This window comes from Argopecten irradians, chromosome 8 (genome assembly GCF_041381155.1).
Source record: "Argopecten irradians isolate NY chromosome 8, Ai_NY, whole genome shotgun sequence".
Lineage (NCBI taxonomy): Eukaryota > Metazoa > Mollusca > Bivalvia > Pectinida > Pectinidae > Argopecten > Argopecten irradians.
The window spans coordinates 9,199,347-9,221,021 of record NC_091141.1 but is presented as its reverse complement, the minus strand read 5'-3'; the positions used below and the strand labels follow the sequence as shown (position 1 = coordinate 9,221,021).

Here is a 21,675-nt window from a genome sequence, read left to right as displayed (position 1 = left end):
CCTATCTTCAATCTATAAATCTGTTGCTATCATCGTGATTTCATCAGAGATGTAATACTGATAATAATATAAATTTATTTATAATTAAACATTTGATATAGTAGGCATAACTTACATAATTGTTAAAGTTCCGTGCGAATTGTTTATGTTATTAAGGAGTGTATACAATGTACATTAGAAAATGAACGCAAACATTGATTTTCTGGATCTCATTTTTATAATGCAGCTATATAGTAGTATGTATTATGGAATTAAATTAAAACCAAATTGTGATTTCTATATATATAATTCAAACTTTAGTAGGAAGTGTATAACAAAAAAGAAGGAAAAATGCGACATTAAAGTAGAGAATCGTTATGTTGATATCATACATAACGGTAATATTTTTCACAACAGGAAAATCTACGTTATAAAACATTCTATAAATGCCTAAATATTTATTGTCTGAATATACCTAATATAAAAATGAAATGTGTAACTATACTCTGTTTGTATATCTTGCGGAAAGGTATTTATTGTGACGTCATGTGTTTGCGAGCGAAACGTCAAAAGTTTAAGATAAAAAAACGTGGATTTCACTTAGAAATTAATGACGTCACAATGGATACATACCCACGAGGAAGGAAATTAAACTCTGTTTTATCAAACAGAGTTAATGTACTCGATTGACCGTTATTCTGATATATATTTCCGTGTGCTTGGCGGTCAAGGTAATGAGAACTGCTACATTTTCTTTGTCTGAAATGATGTTCTTAAAAAGTTATTTCAAGCGCCGAGACAGGTACAGTAGATGGAGAAACTTATTACACATGTACACTGAAGCTATCGAAATGGGAATTTAACTTTCATGGTCAAGACATTTTTAGAACATACATTTCTCAAACGAAAGTTTACTTTATATAATCAATGTCAAGATTCATGAAAGTCAAGTACCGTAATCTTTTATACCGGCGGTTATTGAGTGCGTTCAATGTTGTGCTATTTAGTCTGAACCGCAGCCAAATTACGAGAACGACAATTTAAAACATGATGTAGCTTGTGTGATGCTTGTGCATTTTCGTGGTCTGGTCACGCCTTTATCTCAAATCAAGTTCTCACCTTCATTTTAGCATTTTCTTTGTCCATATTTAATTTTCCGTGAGTTTGGGCTCCGCGCCTTTGTTCATTTGCTGTAATAGTTTTTAATGCCGCTTTCATAAGGGGTGTTAACATTTCTGATGTCCTTTAAAAGTGGTCAATCCGGGAAACCTTAAATATTATAAAACATTTGTATGGACAGGAAGAACTGAACTCTGCGACCAAGGCCTCTTACTGAAAATCGTTTATTCACGTAAACGATTTTACAATTAACCGCGACCAAGGCCTCGTACTGACAACGGTATGTATATTCACGTATACAATTTTACAATTATCAACAAAATGTTTGAATTCGCGTTCTACCTGAGCTTTTGTATCTAATGAAAATAAAGTGGACTTCAACACTCCATACTTATAGACAGCTGTACTTTATAAACTTATAGTCAATGATTTTTTGACTTCATAAATGATTTTTTCATGCGGAGCACGGTTCCCCTTGATAACTCTATACGCCTACACACCACATGCTACACACCCACAGCTATATACCCCTTGATCAATATTACTCCATCGATAAAGGCATAGCTCTTCTGGAGCTTCTCATCTTGTTTTCATACAGAAACAATAACAGTTCCTTTAACCATCATAATCTACCGTCTATAATTGAAAAGTTAATGGATAGAGGTTCAGCATTCCAACTTATATAACGATAAACGATATGTCCGTATATCATTAAAGGTTTCACTGGTCTATGTTGTAATATACTACACTCAGGACCGTATGGCCTAAATAAAATAGATTGGAATGCCTTATATTAATTTTTGATGCATGTTCATGATTAAAAATATGCATTAACCTTATTGTTGTTGATGTCTTGATGGTAGAAGTACGGTAGAAGATGACATATTACATAATGAAGATTTTTTTATCCATATTTGGGGAAGCCTGGATGGCAGGCTTTTTTTAGATTGTTTTGGATGGTTACCAAATGTACATCTGGTATGTAAAATGTTTGGAATATTGACAATCCCCCTGTAATACAGTGATAGAACAATTGATATCGCTTTCTGGAATTGTATATAATACAACGCGTACCTACAACTTATTGCAGTTTCAATGCTTTATTCGGACAATACGTAATGTACTAAGTATATGGCACAGTATTCAAGAAACACAACCTTTTTCCCGTCTCTGCTCATATATCCACCACTTTTGCCATCATTGGAGCACCATAAGTATTTACACCAGATCTTTAAGAAAGAGAAATGCATATATAATCATATAACATGTTTCAAATAAAATCGACGAAGTTAACAAACTATGTTTGAATGAATCTGTTAGAATATTAAAATAAGCATATAAAACAAAATCTTCATTAAGAATATTGGAATGTTTGCACAGTATAGATATCTTAACTTCTTTAACAAAAAAATGAGTGCCGGGGACACACGACACCACCAAACAAAAAATGAGTGTCAGGGACACTCGACACCACCTAACAAAAAATGAGTGCCAGGGACACACGACACCACCTAACAAAAAATGAGTGTCAGGGACACTCGACACCACCTAACAAAAAATGAGTGCCAGGGACACTCGACACAACCTAACAAAAAATGAGTGCCAGGGACACTCGACACCACCTAACAAAAAATGAGTGCCAGGGACACTCGACACCACCTAACAAAAAATGAGTGCCAGGGACACTCGACACCACCTAACAAAAAATGAGTGCCAGGGACACTCGACACCACCTAACAAAAAACGAGTGCCAGGAACACTCGACACCACCTTACAAAAAATTCGTGCCAGGGACACTCGACACCACCTAACAAAAAATGAGTGCCAGGAACACTCGACACCACCTAACAAAAAATGAGTGCCAGGGACACTCGACACCACCTAACAAAAATGAGTGCCAGGGACACTCGACACCACCTAACAAAAAATGAGTGCCAGGGACACTCGACACCACCTAACAAAAAATGAGTGCCAGGGACACTCGACACCACCTAACAAAAAATGAGTGCCAGGGATACTCGACACCACCTAACAAAAAATGAGTGCCAGGGACACTCGACACCACCTAACAAAAAATGAGTGCTAGGGACACTCGACACCACCTAACACAAATGAATGCCAGGGATACTCGACACCACCTAACAAAAATGATTGCCAGGGACACTCGACACCACCTAACAAAAATGAGTGCCAGGGACACTCGACACAACCTCACAAAAAATGAGTGCCAGGGACACTCGACACCACCTAACAAAAAATGAGTGCCAGGGACACTCGACACCACCTAACAAAAAATGAGTACCAGGGACACTCGACACCACCTAACAAAAAATGAGTGCCATTGATACTCGACACCACCTAACAAAAATGATTGCCAGGGACACTCGACACCACCTAACAAAAAATGAGTGCCAGGGATACTCGACACCACCTAACAAAAAATGAGTGCCAGGGACACTCGACACCACCTAACAAAAAATGAGTGCTAGGGACACTCGACACCACCTAACACAAATGAATGCCAGGGATACTCGACACCACCTAACAAAAATGATTGCCAGGGACACTCGACACCACCTAACAAAAATGAGTGCCAGGGACACTCGACACAACCTCACAAAAAATGAGTGCCAGGGACACTCGACACCACCTAACAAAAATGAGTGTCAGGGACACTCGACACAACCTAACAAAAAATGAGTGTCAGGGACACTCGACACAACCTAACAAAAAATGAGTGCCATTGATACTCGACACCACCTAACAAAAATGATTGCCAGGGATACTCGACACCACCTAACAAAAAATGAGTGCCAGGGACACTCTAACACACCTAACAAAAAATGAGTGCCAGGGACACTCGACACAACCTAACAAAAAATGAGTGCCAGGGACACTCGACACCACCTAACAAAAAATGAGTGCTAGGGACACTCGACACCACCTAACACAAATGAATGCCAGGGATACTCGACACCACCTAACAAAAATGATTGCCAGGGACACTCGACACCACCTAACAAAAATGAGTGCCAGGGACACTCGACACAACCTCACAAAAAATGAGTGCCAGGGACACTCGACACCACCTAACAAAAAATGAGTGCCAGGGACACTCGACACAACCTAACAAAAAATGAGTACCAGGGACACTCGACACCACCTAACAAAAAATGAGTGCCATTGATACTCGACACCACCTAACAAAAATGATTGCCAGGGATACTCGACACCACCTAACAAAAAATGAGTGCCAGGGACACTCTACACCACCTAACAAAAAATGAGTGCCAGGGACACTCGACACCACCTAACAAAAAATGAGTGCCAGGGACACTCGACACCACCTAACAAAAAATGAGTGCCAGGGACACTCGACACCACCTAACAAAAAATGAGTGCCAGGGACACTCGACACAACCTAACAAAAAATGAGTGCCAGGGACACTCGACACCACCTAACAAAAAATGAGTGCCAGGGATACTCGACACCACCTAACAAAAAATGAGTGCCAGGGACACTCGACACCACCTAACAAAAAATGAGTGCCAGGGACACTCGACACAACCTAACAAAAATGAGTGCCAGGGACACTCGACACCACCTAACAGAAAAATGAGTGCCAGGGACACTCGACACCACCTAACAAAAAATGAGTGCCAGGGACACTCGACACCAATGAGTTGTTGTACCGTTTCACTTTTGTTTTGAATATTGAAGACATGATGATGAAATAACACTGAAATAAAAATGGAATATTTTATGAAACTAATATAATATTAGAAGTGCTTCTAATATTTCATTTTCACTTCAACAAATTTTATTGACATGATGTTATAGTCAAAAGGATCGAATAACAGGCAAAGCCTATAAATATTCTTTCCTTAGATGGATAATAAGTTCAAATTCTAATATTGTTTCTGTCAGTGTTTCTAATGTTCATGCATTAGTTGTACGTAAGTGTGATTTTGTTTTGTTTCAGATTACGTCACAAGGGTGGAAAAATTCTACACGGGAAACATATGTTGTTGTTGGTAGTAGTACTGAACGTGATCGACTGTGCCCTCGTGCTGGGCGAGCTCGTGTTGGACCTCCACCACGTGAAAGGTAACGCACGGCGCACCGACCACTAATGCTAGATCTGGCTAGACATGTTAATGTAATGAATGGAAAGAGTTAAAGTAATCATTCCAAATAAAAACCAAACACCGCGACTTAACGTTTCATGTACTTTCCAGTTATCATTGATCATAATTGACGAACGCAATTCATGGGGAACACCAAAAATCTTTGTTAATTCCAAAAGACAAAAGCAACGTCCTATAACACTCTATTAAATTTCGAAAGCGAAAGCACCGCTGTATCCTTTGCGCTTTTAGCAACTTTACGACATAAGAGAGTTTGTTGTGAATGGATTACGTAATGAATGCTAATGGCCTAGGAACGCTTACTTTACACAAAGTATGTGCTGTTTTGCAGCTCAATTTGAAATGCTGCGTAACTAATTAATTGAATTGGTTACATAATTTGGAAATAGAACTATTAAATATTATTGAGATTATGGAAAGTACGTCTTAACTGTTGTTCGATACAGCTTGCTTGATGGGCGTTTTCATGATATCACTTTTCCTTAATTCCATTGACCTGCAGATATCACATTTGTGTGCAACAATTTCCATTGCTGATACGGTGCATTCAAAGCAAACTGTTTTTCACAAGCAAAACATTGTGTAGCTTCACCTTAAGACAGATTATCTATATGTTGATCAATATTTCTATCGATAACAAAGCAATTAGTAGTAGATAAAAATTGAAATATTAACGTCAATGTATTTACAACAATATCATTATTTTGCCTGTACCATCTATCATAACGTTTAAGTTGTGATTTTTCCTTCTCTCTTAAGTTTTAACCGAGCATAAACGTTAAACATTCTTTTAATAATTCTTTTTCATGATATTCGAATAATATACTACCTTGCACCGTAACTTTCAGGTTTAAACTGCATTAAATTTCATAAACCGTAAATCATCTTTAATATCGTCTATATCGTCTATTAATTCATCATCATTGGAGTGGTTCTGACGACATGCTACTGTTTGATATCCAGCGATACCCATGGATAGCCATGTATAGAGTATCTAGTTGTGATAAAGGGTATGGATATCGCGAATAACATTAAAATGTTATTGGAAATCTTACAATAAAATCTTTATGAATATCGTAGAAGATACAACCTATAACCAACTATACAATCAGAAAGCACTCGGAACTCGATCATGATGGTCTATAATAGGATAAATAAGTATGGACGTGCAGACACGTAGCCCAAGATAACATGTGTTCACTCTCTAAACAATTACGTAAACCTGGTCCAAGTTTGAGTTGTGTTTAAAATGAGAATTGAATTACCAACTGATTGAGCTGTGTTGATATCTCGTCATCAATGTTCGGTCTCCCGCTCGCGTGTTGTCTTAATAGCCTGCATGAACCTTAAATAATTTATTCTGTTTGCTTAGATATGGTTTTCAGATTTTTATTGAATATTTCATTACAATGATTGGTTATCTAAAACGACAGGAAAACGTGGGGAATACCTACCTCAAAATGATAAAAATAGACCGTCATATTCTATTTTTGGAACACGAAACGAAAGCTGGCCGAAAGCGATGTTATAATGAACAACAAACTTGCTGACATGACAATGAATATTAGTTTTCCACATTTTAAGATTATTTTCTATTTACGATGGTTGAAAAATGAAGTTTACGCCATATTTGTTATAAAACAATTTGTATTTAGCGTAAGAATGATAAGTCAAAAGTCAAACGAGACTTTTCATTCGACAGGGCACCGCGAAGGGAGGTTCCTGACTTATTGCACATATATACACCACGCAAGTATAAAGTGGGGAGTTGCTCCCGTCTCTTGCATTTCAGTGATCCATTTATATTCACCTACTTTCCCAATCGCGCACATTACTGTCTCTTGACGTACACTGTTTTCTATCGGAATTCGTTTGTGTTCGCTTCACCCACGTTTTTCACCCACCATTTTGTTTACATATGCAGTGCATTATGGGAGGTCACTAAAGTTCAACACTACTATACTATCGTTACAAAATTCGACCGGACCGGCTCAAAATACAGAAATATGGAATTTCCATTATAATTATTTTATTTGACACATTTGCACACTAACTGATATATATTACTTAGTAAGGTATCTGACACGTGTTAGATATGTATTTTACTCAAATTTACATCTCCCGCTCGCGTGTTGTCTTAATAGCCTGCACTGCTCGTGATGTTTATCTGGCGGCCATAGCTGCATCACAACTGTAGAATTCGCATTAAACAACAACAGCTGTTCCGATCATCAAATGTCAACTGTAGGTCGGTTTTTAGGCGTGAACACAAACCATAACGCATGCTCCATAGTGGTAAAAAATTGCACTTTCAATCTGGAATTTGGCGAGTGTCTTTTGCTATCTCGTAGTCGGCCTTCGGATAGCTCATTATAACCAATACACCACCGTATCTATTCCCAGATACTGATCAGACAGGTGTTTTGAGAATTCCAGAATTGTAGAATTCTCTAAAATATGAATGTTTACACAATTTTCTTATCATCTGCCAGTATCATGATATTATTATATTTACCTTTATTTAATGTGTTCGCATTCTGTCCTATGATATCATTTCATATTCAATAGTGTAAATATGCAAAACTCATAATGACTTGTGCCAAATATTGTCTTATATGTTTTATACATTTCATACATATTAAATTATTTTTTGATGTCTGAATATAACGAGTAGTATATAACATAAAATTATATTAACTTTAAAATTATATTTATTTGTGCATCATTTACAACTTTCAGATATTCTGATCCATTCCCAGAAAACTTCCTCAGTTTTCCTTCAAAGAATGCAAGCGAACTATCCCGACAACATCGCATACACGGATACCAATGACCTTCAGAGGATATATGAACAGATACTGAAAGCAAGGATAGACTGGGATTTTTTGGAGAATGCTAACCCGTCCACGGGTTTCCCGTACATACATAATAATGCAACAGAAACTAAACTTAACACAAGTCTTGGAATTACCAACAATGACTCGTTGACATCACATACAGATCCAATGCACGTGCGTGGAAAAAGAAGTGTGGTTGAAAGTTCTTACTGTGATTTCCCCTTTACTGTCGCCAGTCTTTCGCCGTCTGTTAGTTTTGAGGAGCAGATGGCCGATGCCCTACATAAAACAAGTCTTTTTATTGTGTGTGTGTTGATAGTGGAGACTGCACTTAAAGTGTTCTGCTTCGGGAAGCAATTCTTCGAACATAAAGTTGAAGTAAGTGTCCGAGCACTAACATATGAAGGTTTTATGGCAGTTATATGAGCTGCTAAATGTAGGCCTTTGAGACATTTATGACTATTTTTAGATTTGTTTTTAAATGTTTTACTTTTTTTATGATTTTTTTTTATTTTGCATTAAACCGATGCAGTATGTCCTCCTGACGATTTTGATATCTTCAGATTTTATATTGGTTTACTCATTATATTTTAGGACGTAATAAATTTCGTCAATTATATTTTAAAGAATTTCTCCGATTCCAATCGTGCGATGAAAACTCACAAATTGCCTATAAATAAAAATTCCAAACAATATATTCAGTTCTTAATTTATCTGGCAATGATGGCATTGTAAACTAAATGCAGTGAAAAGCCCGCCGAACTGTCTGTGGCAATTTCTAGTTTTAGATTAAAACTGCGCTCTCGTATATCAACCATGCATCCTCGATACGCCAGGGGTTCCGCTCACCTACGATCTCAAAGTTAAACTGGGGGCAACAGAACAGAACATGTAATGTAAGAGACGTATAAAAGTACACTGTGGTCGACTGTGATACTTCGATGTTAGGCGTCGCTCTCTTTGTAGTCTCCAAAGGAAATCTTTGCTGGCCTATGATTGATCAAATCTTTTTCGCTGAGCTGCCTCCAATTTTACTATGAGATAGTCCAGGGGAGTAGAGATCGTAAGTAATCGGAACCCCTGGCGTATCGAGTATGATCAACAATGGTGTCAAAGTATAGAATACTGAACGAATCAAACATTTTGAAGAATTTGTTTGTGCACATGTAACACTCCTGTCTAATATGTATATATACCAATTGTACATTTTAGGTTTTCGACGCCTTTATTGTAGTAATATCGTTCGTGGTGGACCTGATATTCCTGGAGGGCTTGTCTGCCTATTCCTTAGAGGACTTCGTGTACATTTTGGCATTCATACTGCCATGGGGCGTCATACGGGTCGTTAACAGTACGTATATATTAATAACGTCATACAACATCACTAGCCTACTTTTGATAGACACCCCTATTCTGGATGGCCTGAAGATGGCAAACAGGAGGTCAGAAATAGTATTATTAAATCAATGCCGATCTTTTATTCTTTTAATTACTTGATCAAGCAATCAAACACAATCGTAGGATCCAAACAACTACTTCATTTTTTTCAGACTTTTTCATCTATTTTCTTCGCCCATTTTTGGTAATTTAAGCTAGAATTGTCACTCGGACCAAAACACTTTCACCCGTGAAACACTTTACAGATACATAAAGCACAAACAGATGAGTGCCTTCTATTAACAAGAAAGCGAGTATTTTATAGTATTCAAACTTTACATGAAGTAAACAATATCATTTTACCTGTACATACTGAGATATACTTATATACTACTATGTGACTGTAACAGTATGTTATAGATTGTTGGTGTCAAGTTCAGTATCTAATCCATGACACAGGCAGGTAGCACAACATCAGCTAAAATGCATTGATGACGCTAGCCTTCCATAGGCGACGCTGTTAACAGAAACTCATTCGATAGTCCAATAACTGAGCCAATTATGGTTGATTTATTGATTTTTATTAGAGATACGTAAATTGAATTCAAACTGATTTAGAATGCTGTGAGAGTCCGTCTCAAAGCTGATTGCTTGTCCCTTAGTTCGTTAGACATGGAATTGAAGGTCCCAAGCAGACGTGACTCGAGTGTTGTTTTATAGGCAACTGTCAATTATTGACCAATCAAAATGCAATTAGATCGTCAGGCGCGATGCATGTTCTACTCGGAACGCCCCTGTGGATATCGTTATTACACATGAAGGATATTTATTCGACCGTCATTTAATGCCTTGCATATCCCCTTTTATTCCGATTGTCAAATGCGATTGAATTAGCAATTAACGCTGTGCTTTGTTGATGAACACACGCATGAGAGATATTTAGTACAACTCTATGGATCCAATCATGATACAAGTGGCAATATTCCAATAATTGCCACTATAACTGTTCAGCAGTCATTCTCCAGGCCAGGTCAAATAACCTTCCCACAGTTTCCATTCTATAGCTTGTATAAAAAAGTGAGCCAAGAAAACGACATAATAATCAACAGATTTTTACTACGCCTTCGCTTATATTTAATACAAAAACAATACTTTTTATGTTTTGTATTTCCGCGTGCTTTTTACTAGTATCCAATGTAGTCCATTTCCCCATTGCTCGTCAAGTGTTTTCTCGGGTATTGTCAACACTTTTGTTCAGATATTCATTGCAGCGACAGAACTGAGCAAGTTCACGACAGATTACAAACTGATCGATATCATGAAATATTATGAGAATCTCACAATCCTTAGCTACAATCTTAAAGCAGACTAAAATGGGCAATAACTTCCTTCTACTATACAACGTAATTATTCTTAAGTAGTTCCCGTCTAAATTCTTATGACACTAATCACAATGATGTTTTCAACTTTACAATTTTTGCAGGCTTAGTTGTTGTCGTTCGAGATCACGAACACTTCCGGTTGAAGCTGCTGTACACTCAAAAGAAGAAGGTTGACAGCGATAACAAGCAACTTCGACAGGAAAAGGAGAAACTGAGCGTAAGCACGGCCCTTATCAAACTCTTTTATAGTTTCTTCATGAATGATAAGTCTCGTGTAAAATAACGATATAACGATATTGTAATCTCTTATTCTAAATGCGTCATTTTGTCCATTAACATGTTAAAGACGTCATACTACATAATTTTACAGGACCAGGTTGATTCACTGCGCAGACTCTGTTTAGGCGAAGGCGTCGAAGACTTCCGGATACAGCAAAGCATGAGTAAGTCAGAATTTGATGATTCAACATAGATATCAACTCAAAAAATGTCACGGTTCCTAAAGAGTTTCAAGTACAATATTGTCTTTATCTACAATCTTTTCCTTTGTTATATTGAAGTATATTTGCATTGTAACACCAGCACGAAGGTAAATTTATATATTATTTTAATTTTGTTTTGTACAGATCGTTCAGCTTCCCGTCCAGGAAAGGGCATTATGGGATCATTTGCTAGTTTGGCGATGGGCGCTATAGGAGGAGGGAAATCTAACGGCACAAGTTTCTGGAACCTTCTTAACACGCCAAAGTTAAAAAGAGGCAAATCGGAGGAGTGGGAAGGGAAACTAGGTGTATCAAAAGTAGATAATAATTCGATGCGATTTAACGAAAGGTTGTGGACTGTGTCGGGACTGGCAGATATGAAAAAGCCGAAGAAATCTCAGTCACTGACACAACAGGGTACGACGGAAAGTGAGCCCGGGACGCCACCTACAATCCGAGGTCGGCTAAAGGCGCTCAAGCGTCTTCTTAGGCGCCAAGAAACTGTCGACTCCTACTCGTCCACAGAAACAATCGACAAGAACTCACGCTTTTCACTTGATAGACTCTCGTCGTCCGACAACATTACCCCGTTACATAGTGTGGACGTGGAAAGTGTCACAGATATGGAGACAGGAGATGAAGCTCCTGGACGTTTGTCTTTGTCCCCATACGATGTGATCAATGAATGTATGGAGGATAAGTTAGATGAAAACTCTATACTCGGAGATACGACCCAAAATCCAACACCAAAAACGAACATCATTGTAACGACATGTAGCACGGACGAATGTGATAGTCTAACTTTCTCCACAGAAGGTTGTAAAGACTCGCTTAAAGGTGGAACATCCGGAGGAAGGACATTGGAAGTAGCTGTAGATATAGAATACAGTGACAGTGAGGAAACGCCAATGCTACACCAGGAACCGGAAGTACTATCTACCATTCAAAAAGACCATTCGCCGGATCATAATCCATTATTGAATCTAAATCGAGGAACGGAAGTAACACAGGACATCAACAATGCGCATATTGGCCATTTACCAAGCATGGCCTGTGGACATCATAGTCATTCTAATAACTGTATACCGAGCAAAGAACAACAGAAAATGTGTGATATAGCACACAATAGTAATAAGAGAAAGTGTGTATCAAGAAATCGATCCATGCCATCAAATCCACTCGGTAGTGAGTCGGGGTTATCTTCAGATATGGCTATGCAAAACACTCCAGTAAAACATTTATCTGACCCGGACACTGTAAGTTCAATCGAGAATGTAAAAACCATACTGCCACAAAACATTCTGGGTTCACCAAATGGTACGTGCAACACAAAAACAACACCTTTGACAAATTCCTGGCATCTTTCGAACAATTTACATCTGCTTGACAAAACCGTGTCCGCTGTTGGTGAGATTCACCTGCCGAATACGACTTCACAAAACAAACCAACAGATAACTATAGAAGATCATTACACCCTACATCTGACGGCTCTGTAGATTATCTATCAAACAATTGTCCTCTCGATACATCTTTATCGGGTGGTGGAAACTCAGAAAGCAAACACATTTCGTCGTCAGTAGATATTTCATTGAACAATAACATTACTGGGATGTCCAACACAACAGATATAGATAACACAGCATTACCATTGTCTACAGGCAAGAGTGCATTTACGTCTTCAACAAGTACAGACCAAACACCTCCACAAAATGGAAACAGGTCAACTTCGAAGTTACTTCCTAGCGACAAAAGGCCCTCACCAGATAACCACAGATCTGCTTCTCCAAACAACAACATGTTTTATTTACCTGACAATGAAATATCACCACCATGCAACAATAACACATATAGAAACATGACACCATCACCAAGCAACAAAACACCATCAATTAAAAACACATCGCCACCAAGCAACAAAACATCATCGCCTAAACACACACCGTTCAACAAAACACCATCACTTAGAAACACACCATCACCAAGCAACAAAACACCATCACCTAGAAACACGCCATCACCAAGCAACAAAACACCATTACCTAGAAACACACCATCATTAAGCAACAAAACACCATCACCTAGAAACACACCATCACCAAGCAACAAAACACCATCACCTGGAAACACACCATCACCAAGCAACAAAACACCATCACCTAGAAACACACCATCACCAAGCAACAAAACCCCATCACCTAGAAACACACCGTCACCAAACAACAGAAACTCACCACTAAGCGTGCCAACGTCCAGAAACACGACACCGAGAAGCAGATCCCCGTCGCCAGGCAACATCACATCATCACTTAAAAACATGAAAATATCGTCAAACAACAGAATACCATCACCAACCAACAGAACACCATCACCTAAAACCATAACATCGCCCCATGACAGAGTATCCCCAGTTGACAGAATATCAAGACAAAACAACAGACCACATTCTCTAAATAACAACAACAGTCCAACAACACCGAATAACACAACAACAGCTAGAATGTCATCACCGTCACATAATTCAACTTCCTCTCGCAGTCCTTCATTGCAACGTTCCCCAAGTCCGTCTGGTTTTGTAAGTATACATACATCGAATAATGACATCACATCCGGATTCCAACCAATACAGATACCAGAAACACATTTAGACAATCCCACTATACCCCTGAAACCTTGTGCACAAGACATGCCTACATATGTAGGTGCGAAGAACAGTAACAGTCCGGAGCAAATTCTGCGCAGTGTAAACGAAAATGTCTGTCCTGTACAGGCTAACACTGACGACAGTTCTGGTCATTCTCAGACCTCCGGTCACCATCAGAGTAACAGCTCGTATGACTCTGACATTTCTAGTGACAATCCTAGTGACCTACAGAGGTCGAGTGACAGCCGCACTTCTAGTCCTGATAAAGTTGAGCATGATCCAATAATTTACTTTTCAAATCCAAAATGCCCTGGCCAAGATATGCTGAGAAATTGTAATATAAGTAACAATCACCCTTCGGGCGTGGCGAATGGTCCTAAACAACTAGAGCTACCGCGCGGCATTAAAACACACGTCAAAGATATGTTTCACAAAAGTTTGGACCATAATCCACCGTTACTTGACTCCAAGATAGCCCCGAACAGGCGCACGTCTATGCATTGACCATATACAGCATTTGTATAGCAATAGATCCTTTGTTTCTATTAATTTTTTTCAAATAATTGAAATGATATTTCGTCCTTGTACATAACATGCAAAGTTTATGCACATTTGTATTATAGATCTGAAATCATTTTCCACCACCGCTGGCGGTGGTCGCTATCACATATATGTTATCGTTGTGAACAATAGAAATGTACATCTGTACTTCGCATACAGGAAATCGTACATAATTGGACATCATTGGTTGGTTTTATAGCCAATCAAAGATATGTGTGGAAGCAATATCAAATTCAAATATGACATAAAATATACAATGTATTATGTAACATAGAATGTATTTATTGGTAACAGAATAAGATCATTTATGTTGACTGCATGTTAACGAAGTAGTTAAACGAATAATGTCGATGGCTCATATTTTTCGTTGTGTGAAACATACTGTATAAACCTTAAAAACTGAATTGTGTTCCTATGTCTCATCCTACTGGTACACATGCTTTATAGAATTTACCCATATCAACCGTCAATGTCCACTGTCTAGAAAGGCAGCTTATATCCTTGGATAAACAAAATTAACAATAGGCAGTCAATTTTTTTTTCAAATCCAATGAAAATAATTTTATGGGACAGCTTATCGTGTCACTTCTTATTTGTATATTAAAATGTTGTACTTAAATATTTAATTTAAAGACAGTGTAGTTTAGTACCATCTGTATTTTCCAAAAGTATTTAACCAGATAGAAAATTCTTCATGTTTTGAGTCTTTAATGACGCTTGATATAATTGAGAAACCAAAATATTGATTAATGTTAGCCGTGCAAACTACGGTATATAAGTGTATGTATTACTTTGTTTTGGGATCGGACTTTATCGGAAAATATCAATAAAAAGTGTGGTCATAAGGCAATATATTATTGTCAGTGTATACTTTAGGTAAGCAAACTTAAAGGTATGGCTTTGTCTCAGAACGAAGTCTAATTGTTTCGGTGAATCATATTTCCTCTTTGCATTCGAAAGTCAGAGATGCATCAAATGTGCTTCGGAAAAAACGTCAAGGCCAAAATGATTTTTTATTGTAGAAAAGTTCCGATAGTTAGACGATTTGTTTTTTATGACGTTTACTAAAGTTGATGTATTAGTTTTCCTTCAATTATAGTAAAGTGATCGATGAATCCAAGTTTCTTTATTATTAAACAGAGTAAGTTGAGGGGTTTAACGTACCGTCACGTATTTAAATCGTTTCCGGGTACGAGAAAAGACAGGAAATTGAATAGGAAGGGTAAAAGTATGTAGAGAAAGTATAGAATGAGACGTCTGTTATACATTAACGTCTATTAATTTGGAAGACGAGTCCTAGGTCCTTAAAGTCCTATCGTGGCATCATCTAGCAGTAACTAGCCCAGCCCATCAAGAGCAGGGGGGAAGGTATGGATCTTACATTTTATGTTATGTCACATGGATTCCAGATTTAGTAACATCGATGAAACATTTGTTTCGCATCGCATTAATGATTTATCCCCTATCGTTTATTTCGATCATATCGCTATTTAAATTATAGTTACAGGCGTCATTTTTTCTTTGTTGTTTTTAGATGCTTTGTCGTAAGGTTATCTAATGTTTATATACTGTATCGCCAGTGTAGAAAGTGTTTTGACGGGTTTATAACAGTGCGCAACAACCTAACACCGGGAAACATAACAGTGACCGTACCCTATTGTATTTAGAGAAATTTCCTACGTAGCTGAAACATTCCATCCAATGTCTGCCAATCATACTCTCTGTACCTCAGACATCTCATTTTCTTACACGTAATGCCATTGGTCACAACAGATTTGTTTTATCGTATGTAGCAATCACTCTCTAGAAGAGCCATTATTCTCTCATTGTCCTTAGATTAGAAATGCATTAGTTTTCAAATATGACATGAAAAAACTACAATGGTTTTAAAGAAATATTTAAGTCAATCCGTTTACCTTAATGCTAATACCAGTATAAAGTAGTGTATTTAAGGCATTTTGATTACCTGATTCCAGCTTCATAAACATTTGTTAACTTTATGGATGGCTTTAATTAACATTCCAACGTTAAGGAAGCCATCTTAAGTTCATGATATCTTAAAATCGGTAAAAAGCTTTCCTATGGAGAATTTTATTTTAAGGAATTACTTAACGTTAATGAATGCTTGTGAAACAGGATCCATGATATTATGATATTGTGCTCCAAGACGATGAGTTTCATAGACATATAAGAATTATCATGAGTACATTGGAGCACTGTATATTTGTTAAATTTTGTGGATGTTAAATCTCGCAATATTTACTGGTTGGAATCTATTCGTGGACATTATTTTCGCTAATCACTTTGTAGCTTTGTGACTTTTGAATCGCAATGTATACAATTTCACGAATGGTTGAATCTGAGAATTTAGTGAAATCAGTCCCCACGAATATAAGTAATTGTGCATACATCGGACTGGTTTCAAATAAATTGAAGATAATGCAGCCAGTATGCATTTTTTTGTCCACGATGTTTTTTTAGCACAATTGTAATATGTTTGCAGAAAAAGTCATTACATGGTCAAATAGGAGTTAGGTAATCTAAATAATTTTGTATATATCACAGTAGACCTTGACAACATGTAAATAGTGTACATATGACTACACGGTGAGGTATTTTATGGCACAGAATTATGCAAATACACGAGATCTTTATTACATTTAGAGTCTATTACTGTGGTCTATGCAAAGATAGTTTTCATTGATATTTGTGTGTGTTATCCCAGAGAGGGCATATAGCTTAGTGCATAATTAATGTGGTTATAAACATGATCAAATCGATCGATGCGGTACTGTTTGGATTATGAAGACATTGTGTAATTATTATCATTAATGTTATCACACAAACGTATTAATATGATAGGAGAAAGGATCATAAGATTATAGGAATGGTCTTTTAAGATTTGCTTTTTATCACGTTATTACGGACCTATTTCATCTTTGCATTTGATATTACGATACATCTATATATATATATTGATTATTTCCTCAATAATATATATGTGGATATAAAGTCTTTTTTAAGACATGTGACGTTATGCTCACTTCCATATTACGTTACTATCAATACCCGCCCACAAGAACAGATAATGATTTGGAATAACGGAAAACAGAATGAGTAAGATAGTGGATGAGATATAACGATGGATTAATACCAATAGTTTTGTGTATATATCTTTGTTAAACACTTTTTTTTCTTTTCACGTTTTTTCTCTCAGTCGAGACATCTTTAGCAATAAGTATTATAGATGTGTATAAAGTGGTTGATATATCATGTACTTAATGTTAATAATTTGTTGATAGCTACCTTACGATGTCTTTAAGAGGAGGAAATAAACTGGTAGTGAAACATACCTCAGTTTTCTGTTTACTTTAAAATTGATCAAAAACAGGGTTTTGGCTCTAAAGATATACGTACATCTCTATATATGTTGTACTTATAAAGCCACAAGTCTGTAGGTCAAATAGAGCTGTGGTCGATCCAGATGTGACTTGGGCTTCATGAACCACCCACTACCTGATGGCAAATTTTCTTTAAAACCATTTCTTTTCACCATTTACACTTGTCAAATGAAAAAAAATCTGGAAACCTCCTAGATAGTTATAGTATGTTTTTACCAATCTGATATTAAGTCCAAGTCAGTATTCTGAACATAAATTTGTCATTATATTAAAGTAAAATTCTTTAAATTGTATATATATATCTAATTCATCACTCAATTTTTCATTGTATTAGATGATAGGAGACAATTTCTTAAGTTGCAATGAATTGTGTCTAGTCATTTTTTGATGCTATAAAATATACTTAACGATACTTGAAGACAAAGATAATTTTTTGGATCCATCAATGCAGATTTTAATGTTATTGATTTTTGTAGGAAAATGTACACAGAGCCACAACTCCAACTCATTTATAAAGGATTTAAGAAATTCAGTGTGATGCAAAATAGAAACAAACATAACTGGAAAGAAAGTTTCTAATGTGGGGATATTTCATTACTACCGTCTGGAAATGGCCGGGTGCAATTCACGAGACACACACGTGTATGTCTGCATTCATTCATAATTTAGCATGAAAACACAAAAATACAAATTTCATCAGATGAAGCCATATTTATTAGATAAAAGTTACTCTGTAATCGCTCACTCAGTGCCCCTGGGATTTTACGGTGGCGTTTCACACCTTGTGATAGATAGCCGGACAACGACATGTGATAGATAGCCGGACACTTACGGAATGTCACGAGGATCAAAATTAAACGATATGTGATAGATAGCCGGACACTTACGGAATGTCACGAGGATAAAATTACGGAATGTCACGAGGATAAAATTTAAACGACATGTGATAGATAGCCGGACAATTACGGAATGTCACGAGGATCAAAATTAAACGACATGTGATAGATAGCCGGACACTTACGGAATGTCACGAGGATCAAAATTAAACGACATGTGATAGATAGCCGGACACTTACGGAATGTCACGAGGATAACATTTTAACGACATGTGACAGATACAATGTAGCCGGACAATTATGGAATATCACGAGGATCTAAACCTAACGATTATGTCACATGTTGATGCCATTTCCTGACAACGAGACCTTCCAACAGATCTAGACCGTTCGTCCTATAAAATGATAATCTCGCACTGAATGCTACATGTAGGCGAGAAACCACTCCGACATATTACAATATATTATAACGTTGTTTAAGTACAATGTATGATGGAAATGATGATGTGCACTGTCACGTGCAATCGGTTATCAATGTAGGAAAACATCCAACATTGACAAAGTTAAGAAAAACAAGACACCTCCGTATATCTGTAAATACATATTCTACACATATTTAAAGTGAAAATTTATGATATGGTATAAAATACCGAACAAGCTCCTTTAATAAAATAACTGCATCGTTATGATGGGTAAGAGGTACTAATTTCACAATATTGAAAATTCCGGATGAATAATATATCAATAACAGATTTCCTAGAAACTTCATATATTTTAATTTCTATAAATTTTATATTACTCTTTTTATAAATATCTTCTAAACCTTTCATACTATTTTTCATGAATGACATGTTGATTATGATAGGCGGTCAAAACCATAATGAAAAATGATACGTTACAGAAACACATAAAGTTTATCTATAACACTACATAACATCGTCTAATTTTATAGTCTGAGATCTAATCACAACAAAAATCAAGTTTTATATTATCTGTGTAAGTGTTTGTTTACAAGGATGGTCCTCATTTTGCTGTTCAGACGATCCGCGTTATAAAAATTATTTATTTAGAATTGTTTAGGATGTTATGATTATTGTAGTATGTATGGTAAATTATTAACTTTGGCAGTTTATTGGCAGTCATCGATGAAAGTTGCCATGCGTGACTAGTAATACAGTCGTAAAATCGAATCAATCGTGATTCCATAATTATTTTCAGTACATTTTATTATTTTGATAACGATTTTGATGATCAATTGTTTTCGTCCACGTTCAAGGATTTCGATGGCTTCACGTAGTTGCAATTTTGATACTGGAGAAGAATTCAGTAAATGGTATTCTATTTTGGCTATATCTTCACTTGTGTACCGACAGTGAACCTTAAGTCTAGACCTCGGGAAGATCTATTAACTTGAACCACAGCGAGACTGCAGCCTAGACGAAAACGTCGCGAAGGGTCACTTACGCCGGTGCGTATTTTGGCGATAATGGGTCCTGTACGGTTCGGTAAGTGTGGCATTGGAATCCTTCCTTCGGTAAATAACGTTGTTTACGGCGTGCTTATTTAGTATTCCGCTAACACGTGACGTTATGGTGCTCGCGTTTAATCACGTGACCTCAAAGATTACTAATTAGTTACTGTCTTTATTATTGGACATCTTCAAACTTGAAGAACAATTTTCACAAAAGTTTAAAATCGACAACAAAGACGGTCCAATAATAAACACGGTAATTTAAAAAAATGTTTTAATTGAGTCTTCACAAAATGGCTAGTCATTGCAACCTACGTAAATCAGAGTACATGTAAAATAAGATCATCGATATAGTGACTGTTACGGATAGAGAGGTGTCTGATCATTTTTATTAGTTTTTTCGTTATTTTACAATATATTATCATTATCGTGGTGCATATGTTTCATTCCCTTCAAAAAAGCTGACGTGTTTTGTTTGACAAAGTCACGACGCATTCTTTTACAAATTTTGCATTAGGTCTAGTTGAAGATTAAGATTTTTTTATAATAATTTCTTTAGTTCCAATGTTAAAGTTATGCAAACGACAGAATATAAATTCGATTCGGTGTTATATCTTGTTGCAATCGTGTAAATATTTTGTATGGTTTTTCAATGATGAAATAATTTTATCATAGAGTTGTATTTAAAAGTCGTGTTTCAATCGTTGTCATACAATTTACAATGAATTACATTGAATTATGGTTAAATCAATTAATGGCAAAACTGAATAGATTTTTTTTAGAAATGTTTTGAACAAACTTGAATATATATTAATCCAATCTAATCAAGACCAAATGTATGCGCTAAATAGTAAAATACTTAGTGAGTGCGTAATTCAAATGCTTTGGCCTGAAGAGATGAATTTTCTTAGCAATTAAAACCTCATAACTTGTAAAGGTTCTCATCCAATGCTTGTTTTGGTATGAAATGTTTGCAGAGAACCGACGAAGAAATATGAACTCAAAATTAAGTTAGAGTTATCTCTCTTTGTATTGCAACTCTTTCGAAAAGTCACGTGCAGCAGTGAGATTACAGTCCAAATTAAATGATTTGTGTAATCATGTAAACAACAATGCGATGATGGCGTGTCTCATCCGATGAACAACGATATGGGCCATCAACCTGACAGCTTTACTGGGATAAAGCCATGACTTCGGCCTTAGAATCCGGGATCACAGAATGTATACGGAACGTGGCGGAAGAAGCACGGGGTAAGTATAAAATTCATAGTAGAGGATCTACATGTAGCTAGGCCTATATCTTAGAGATACCTTATTCTAGTCGTTGTTGAATGACATACGATGTATATATGATATGGGGATATCATAAGAATAGAGAAACACTATGAGATGTACGTTCAGGACAATATTAAACCACAGAGTTGGTTACAGTCCATTAG

General features: G+C 36.7%; 1 protein-coding gene across 1 annotated transcript in view; it reads left to right on the top strand.

Annotated features, from left to right (window-relative positions):
- Window positions 1–16,949, top strand: part of LOC138329287 (serine-rich adhesin for platelets-like) — a 53,939-nt gene extending 36,990 nt beyond the window's left edge. The window contains exons 3-8 of the mRNA XM_069276151.1: window positions 5,082–5,206; window positions 7,987–8,462; window positions 9,297–9,435; window positions 10,945–11,060; window positions 11,214–11,286; window positions 11,470–16,949. Of these exons, the coding sequence (XP_069132252.1) occupies window positions 5,082–5,206; window positions 7,987–8,462; window positions 9,297–9,435; window positions 10,945–11,060; window positions 11,214–11,286; window positions 11,470–14,471 (3,931 nt within the window). The 3' untranslated portion in view covers window positions 14,472–16,949. The remainder of the gene's footprint in view (window positions 1–5,081; window positions 5,207–7,986; window positions 8,463–9,296; window positions 9,436–10,944; window positions 11,061–11,213; window positions 11,287–11,469) is intronic.
- Window positions 16,950–21,675: the final 4,726 nt, after the last annotated feature.